The 7550-nt window shown below is 34.5% G+C and overlaps 1 protein-coding gene across 1 annotated transcript; it reads right to left on the bottom strand.

Moving 5' to 3' along the window:
- Positions 1-4305: 4305 nt before the first annotated feature.
- Positions 4306-7308, bottom strand: LOC103931901 (axial regulator YABBY 1-like). Its single transcript, XM_009341432.3, has 7 exons — positions 6982-7308; positions 6717-6884; positions 6372-6495; positions 5407-5455; positions 5121-5196; positions 4908-4982; positions 4306-4762 (listed from the first exon to the last, which is right to left on the bottom strand). The coding sequence occupies exons 1-7, from the start codon at positions 7072-7074 to the stop codon at positions 4691-4693; spliced, it is 657 nt and encodes a 218-aa protein (XP_009339707.1). The 5' UTR covers positions 7075-7308; the 3' UTR covers positions 4306-4690.
- Between the last annotated feature and the right edge of the window lie 242 nt (positions 7309-7550).

Below are 7550 nucleotides of genomic sequence, written 5' to 3'. Positions count from 1 at the left end.
TTTTTCTTCAAGAGAAAAAGTATATCATATCATCAGGGTCGAGAGCAAAAGTATCTCATATCATGCTCTTTCCTTGTCTTTTCCTTTGCATTTGCTTTTACCTACAAGACTAGGAGAATGAAAGGAATTAGTCAGAACCCGAAATCAAACTTTCAGCCTGGAATCATTGCTTGATTGCTTACCTTGCATTGCTCTCGAGTAGTCATTTTCAAATATTGTTGGAGCCGGGTTTCAAGTTTCTAATGTCGCAGAACAGTTGCTATGATGTTGGCTCTTTACATAGAAGCTGCCAAGTATGGATGAGTCACCAATAAGGGATGCTTTGAAGGACCATTCAAAGGCAAAGATTGCACACCAGTTATGTTGTGTAGGAGGCTGAAGCTGAAGCATTAACAATGAGCCCATAGAAGTTCAGAGGGAGAAATTGAGTGGCTGACTAAGTGAATGGAAGACCAAAGTTCAATGATGGGAATCTTACTCACAGCTTTAGCAAACTCTACCAGTTTATATCATTCCAATGATGTAAAGGTAATACAATCTTCATGATTGCTAATAAACTATTAAATGCATTAACAAGTTACAAAGATGTTGCATGGATTAAAGTCTTAATAAAACTATCCATGGACTTGGTACCACTAAACTGTTGCATGCCTGATGCATGATAGTTGCCGCATAGATTCAAGTTCCAAAAAGATAATCCATGGACATGGAAATTTTAATATATCTTATGCATGAAGCATGATGAATATATAAGTTCCAATGATTCAACTCCCCAAAAGTGGAGACTAAAAATTCAAGCTCTATAACGCTCTAGAGGAGGTTATGATCTAAATTCTCCAACAATTTATCTAATAAGAGATGATTGTCCTAGAAGAGACAATGTAAAGCCCCTAAAGAGACAAGGATATCCAAAATAATGAAATGCTTATAAATATGCATGCACGTGCACATGAGAATTATGAGATCACGAATTGATGATTACCAATGTTAATTTTGATTTTACAGTAGCTACTAAATTCATCAATGAGCTATGTTAATATTGAGACACATTCTTTTGTTTGTTAACGAAAGAAAGAAAGGAAAATTTATTGGCAAAAAAATGGAGAGGCAATTCCATTACAGTTTAATAAGAATGTGGAAAAATGGACCTCTATATATAGTACAAATAGCCAAAGATGTTGAACCTATAAGGTTACATATGGGCATTTGTGATACAATGAAATACACTCGTACGATATGACACCTGGTTCCTAGTCCAAACCTGAAATTATAATACACTCCTTTAAACATAGTTTCTCATTGTGAAACTAGTTCAATTTTAATGGAGAATTATATATATGCCCGAAGCATATCTCTATAAGTAATTCCCTCAAGTATACGTGGAAGCAAATTGCTTTGTATAAAATTCCAAAGGAGAATGTGCCATGAAGTGTAGAAAATCCCTAAAGGATTCAAATAGCTTGAAATAAGCCCCAGAAAGGTAAAGCACAAATTATGTACTCAATACCAGTGGATGATATAAATTGCCTTAATGAGTACTATCATTATGATATTATTGCAACATACTATATCTCTTATAAGAGTTGATGATATTAGATTGGGACTCGTGAAGAGTCTAGAAAGATTATAAAATGTTATAAGGAATATTGTCTCGAGCTGCAGATCAAACAATATGCCAACATGATTCTTATCCATTAAAAGGGTTTTATGGTATTAAAAAACCATGTGGATTGAAGATCATGAGTTGAACACTCAAATGGTTAATCAATTTTTAGGCACTAAGAACGATCATTCATCCTGGTGAGGGAAACGATGAATTGATATTCAGTCCAGAAGTACCATATCTTAAGTAAAATATATGCCTTATTGTATTTAGCACAATATACTGAATCAATTATCACATTGTCTGTGGGGCACAATACCAACAAATGGGTATTGAAATGAAATAAAGCTTATCTATTGATATCTCTAAGAAATTATAGACATGTGCTTGTTCTATTCCAATGAACTCACTAATATCCATGGTCTTATTGGGCAAGCAAAATTCAAATCTCTCTATAACTGCATACGTATCATTCACAGAAAGGATTTGTATTTATATATGGAAATAGTTTGATCCTACAACACCCAATGAAGCAAACATTTGTTGCTACATGTTCATATCGGTCAAAACTATATATCTATAAAGTCTTCATTGTCAGAAGTTCAAAGATTGGATCAACACGCATCCGCATGATGGCAAGCTAGTTAATCCAGATTTATTATAATCAGGGGGAGGCATCAGTCAGGGTGAGCATCTAAGAGTCTGCTACTTTGGCCATATATACAAAGCATTTTTTTCTTCCGGACCATCCATTCATCACATGAGTTATTATTTAAGAAATTCCAATAAGATAGCCAATCGAGGACTTGTGGCCATCCAAGGGGGAGTATTGTAATTCTAGCCACTCAATGTGGATGGCCATTCATCCCACTAAGCTTTGTCTACCAATAGCTTTACCTATAAAACAAAGGAGCAAATGAAGAAAGAGAGAGATAGACATACGAAGAAAAGGAAGTAAGGAAGAAAGAGAGAAAGAAAAGAAGAGAAATGAGAGGAAGAAAAGAAAGAAGAGTGATACAGAAGTAAATACTAATGAGCTGGGCTAGAGAGAAGAGAGAAAATAGTGAGAGTTATCATTGTACTCCTATTGTTTCACATAATGAGAGAAAGTACTACTGCTAACTCGAGGACGTAGGCACACTTGCTGAACCTCGTAAATATTGTGTCTCATTTACTTTATATTCCATAGCACACATATCGTTGATTTTACAACAACCACATATTTACATGATCCGTTTTCTTTCTTTGGTTGGGAATGTCGTGGTTATAAAATAAAACTAGTAAGGAAACGTACATAGAGAAATTTAGTTTGTCTGTCTATATTGTGATATATGAGTTGACCATTGTTTATATTGCCAATTAATTAATTAGTTACATGATGGAACTTCAAATGATCATTCTACATGTGAAGTTGAACGATCACAAGTTTTTCATGCACTTTCAATTTGTATTATCTACGTGTTTGAAAAAGTTCGATGTGGATCTTTTACCTTCACATATATTATGAAGAGTAAATTGTAGCAATGGTCACTCAACTAAAAATCCATTACCATTGGTCCCTCCACTCATCAAAATGTGTAGCTATGGTCTTTTTCATCAACTTCGTCAAAATTTTGTTAAAATGAGTTATGTTGGAAAGACCATTACTACAATTGGGGTCCCTCAACTCATTAAAACATGTAGCTATGATTATTTTCATCAACTTCGTCAGAATTTTGTCAAAACGAGTTATGTTAGAATGACCATTGCTACAATTGGGTTAAAGTTGAGGGATCATTGCTCCAATTGGATTAAAGTTGAGAGACCATTTCTCCAGTTGGATTAAAGTTAAGTGACCAATGGTAATGGATTTTTAGTTGAGTACCATAGCTGCACGTTTTGATGAGTTGAGGGACCATTACTCCAATTGAGTTAAAGTTAAAAGATCATTGCTACAATTTACTCTATTATGAAAGCCATACATTGTCATGCTGGTTCTTAAAAATTTTCAACAAACGTGATATTTTTTCTCTAAAATTTCAAAACTGGACATATGATCTTTTTATTAACTTAAGGGCCATTTAACCATTTCATTTTCAATTTTTCAATTTTGTTTTCATTTTTTAAGAAAATTTAAAAAAATGAAAGCTTGTTTGGTAACTAGCTGAAAACAAAAACCTGAAAACTATTTTCTTTTGTTATTAAATGGGGCCTTGAGTTTAAGTTTTTTATTTTTATAAAATTGAAAACTAAAAATTGAAAATTGAAAACTGAAATCTCTTTTATATAAATCTGCCCTTTAGTTAAACGTCTTGCCGTGAAAACATATCATTTCAACAGCAATATCCTTGCTTTACATGGCATCAAGTTAAACAGATTCAAAGTCCATTTACATTGGTCTGACTCGAATTAAGTTCATAACTTCATGCCAATTCGAACACATTAATAACGTCAGACATTAATTATATTTATGGGATTTCCAAGAGGCATCATGCATGCAAAACTGCATTTGTGCAGAGGTTAAGAAAGCAAGACAAAGTAAAACTAATAACTAATGCATTCAAGAGATTTTCTAGCTCATATTCACTCTTCCATATCGTGTGTATATATATGAAAAAATGCGTGATCATGCTAATTAACGTGTGTTTGTGTGACATGATAATATAGATTAGAAGAGGGAAATGTGATTTACACTCTAAAAATATTATCATGCAACTTAAACGTATAAAATAAGTACAAATTTATATCTTTTTTAAAATGCTAATAACATTTCCTAAATAAAGGGGATGTTAGGAAAACAAACAACATAAAAATCGATTTTAAAATAAACAAGGTGCAGGAAAAAGTAGTGGTTTGATCATCAGCACCTAGCTACCGACACTGGTGTCCAATATTATCATAACATAATAAAGGATAGGGTCTTCAAAATTCAAGGGTTCTGCTTAAGCAAAGTTTAGATATTAAATCTTAAAACTACATCTAACCCGGTCATCAACATTAAAAAGACCTCTAGCTAGAGTCCGTAGGCATTATCACAATTAAGCATTTGGACCTTAAACATTTCTCCCACCATCACAAAGACATCAAGCTGCAGCTTGAAACTCCAATTTAGTAAGGGGAGACACGCACATTATTAGCTGAAGAGAAAAACCCATCTTTCATCAGAACATCCTCTCCTTCCTGCACAAACCCAGTTAAAACCACAACGTTAGTATTAAATTATATTTTAAAAATAATGTTATTAATTAGTTAATCTTGCTAGCAAATTAATTATGCTACAAAAATTAGTAGAATGGGTTAATAGTACCGCATGGGGGGTGGTAACCTGCTGGCGAATGGTTGTCTTCTTCACAGTCTGGTCAGGCATAAGACCAAAGTGAATGTGTGGAAAGTGAGCCCACTGACAAAAAGGAAGGCAAAATTTAAGATGTTCACATATCAAAGGGCCCCACACAACAAGGACTAGTTTTATGCTAAATCCAAAAACCCTAATTTGTTAAAAAAGGAATAACCCTAAAATATTATTAAACAATTTTACATTCTTGGCAGCTGCACTGAAGGCTTCTCTATGTGATATATCAGGATTCACAGACTTGATGCGTTGGATCTCGTCCCTGCATGGATACACATTCAGATGAATCGACCATTCATATATTTTGCATCAATTTTGGCAAGTTTATAAATCAATTAATTAATAACAATATATTCTATATTTTCTTCTGGTCAAGTAATAACTGTATATACTTTATGTTATTATTAATTTATTTACGTGTGTTTGTCTGTGAGAGAAAGAGAACTGAATGACAGTTGACATGATTACTCACTTGATGAAACGGTTGTATGCAGAGGGGACTCTCTGTCTCTTCTCCGGGGCTGGGCATGGCATGCACAGGCAGACAAACAAGCAGAGGGAGGGAGGGAGGGAGGGAGAGAGAGAGAGAGAGAGAGACATTCAAGTTAAATTAAATCATATTTCTTAATTAGAAAATCATAATAAAACTTAATAATAGGTAGGGGGTATTGATCTATTTATTGGGTCTTTCGCCAAACCCTATCTTGCATGTACTGTCACTTCATTAGTTAGCTTTTCTCTCTCTCAGTCTAAATGTTATGCAATTTGATCATCCATCCATCTAAAGTGTTTTTTTTTTTTTACTAACCATGATTGGGGAGGAGATCGAAGGTGGTCCAACAATCTTTACCATCTACATTCCGGGGGGCCAAATTCCCTTTTATGATGTTTCTTTGTCATAAGGACTTAAAAAACATAGTTAATTAATATGCTAAGAAAGCACAGTAACATTGTATATGTATATGGCCTCTATGTTCAAAAAATTTCAAGGTGCAAGATAAAAAAGATGGGGGGAAATAATTGTCAAGAAGGCTTTAAAACAATCTGAGCTTGCCCTCCTTTGGTTAATATATTCATTTAATCACTAAAAAGAAGATACTAATTTGTTGGTATGGAGAAGGACTGTCATGAAATTCTAAGAAGAATTCTGCATTTGTTAGGTTTTGTTGAAAAAAGAAGAACGTATTGGGGTATAATATCAAAGTTGACTACTATATAGATAATGATAGTGCATAAAAGGAGTTGGTTATGATCTTTTCTCCACCACCAGATATACAAAAGGACCTTTGATCATATATATATATATATATATATCAGTATACTTCAAGGATTCAGAGGAAACGATAAATCAAAAGTGGCCGAGTTATATCTTTTTCATCACCGAAAAATAAATGAGTTTCCTAAGGCATATATGTGTATTGTCTGTGAGTTACTTACGTCTGTTAATGACTGCGGGCGTTGGAAAATGTTCATCAGCTCCACCTCTTGGTGTTGCAGCAAAGTCATTCACATTTGTTTGGTTAACCAGAAAATTTGGGGTCGGAACATTTGGAATCTCTTCCTGCAACCTCAAGTAGAATATATAAGATTCATTTGAAATTAAAATATAAACATACAATACTTAATAGGGTCAGAATAAGAGGGAAATAATTTCCGTACACCCCTTCTCCCTTAATACTCCTTGATTTGCTCAATTCAAAGGGAAAAAATAAACCTTTACCAAAAATGACAAAGAAATCACTTCCATAATAAAATTAAGCAACAGATAACTGTTTTAATTACCAGAAGATTAAGGGAATTGTTAGGGGAAGAAAAAAAAGAGTGACCAAGATGATGAAACTGATTTGAAGAAGGCAGAAGCTGCCCACGCATGTTCACTGGCAGCAGATTGGTGCAGTGCCCACATCGCACCGTCACAGTCTTGAACAAACTTGTGCAAGGAACACTCACCTAGTTAAGAATTAAAGAGAAGATATACATAATTCTGGAAAAAGGTACCCAAATATCAAATTATATACTAATACGAAGAGAGTATATGTAAAGATACCGCAAGGACAGTGTCGCAAATGTTGCAATGGACATAACAGAGCTGCTCGGAAGGAGGGAGCTGGTCGAGGGACAAGGTTGAAGAGGATGACATGATCTTTTGGATGTGATTCCTCTTTTTCTTATATATAAAAAAAAAAATCTTTTTGATTGATGATTGGTCTCTTGATGGTTTGATTGATTGATTGACGGATGACAGCTTAACCACCACCTTGGATCTATTTTTTTCTTTCTTTGAATATGTGTTTTGTGTGAAAGAAAGGTAAGAGAGAGAGAGAGAGAGAGAGAGAGAGAGAGAGGAGAGAGAGAGAGGGGGAAGGCGATATATATGGTTTGGTAGATATAAGAGAGGGCTCTTGTGGGATAAAAGAGTGATCTGAGACACTTTAAATTCTCTTCCTGGTCATTGGTGTGCCGCCTCTATCCCGCCCCCCATCCCCAATCTTGTTTATAACGTCATGACCACCATGACCACTTGTATGCATGTTACATGCTTGACATACATACATACGATCCATGCATGCGTACATTCATGACAGTTACCATATGAATGAGTACCAACAAAACTTG

Source organism: the organism of the source record quoted next, unplaced genomic scaffold, assembly GCF_019419815.1.
Source record: "Pyrus x bretschneideri cultivar Hongxiangsu unplaced genomic scaffold, Pyrus_bretschneideri_v1 Contig14, whole genome shotgun sequence".
Lineage (NCBI taxonomy): Eukaryota > Viridiplantae > Streptophyta > Magnoliopsida > Rosales > Rosaceae > Pyrus > Pyrus x bretschneideri.
This window is presented reverse-complemented; position numbering and strand designations above follow the sequence as displayed.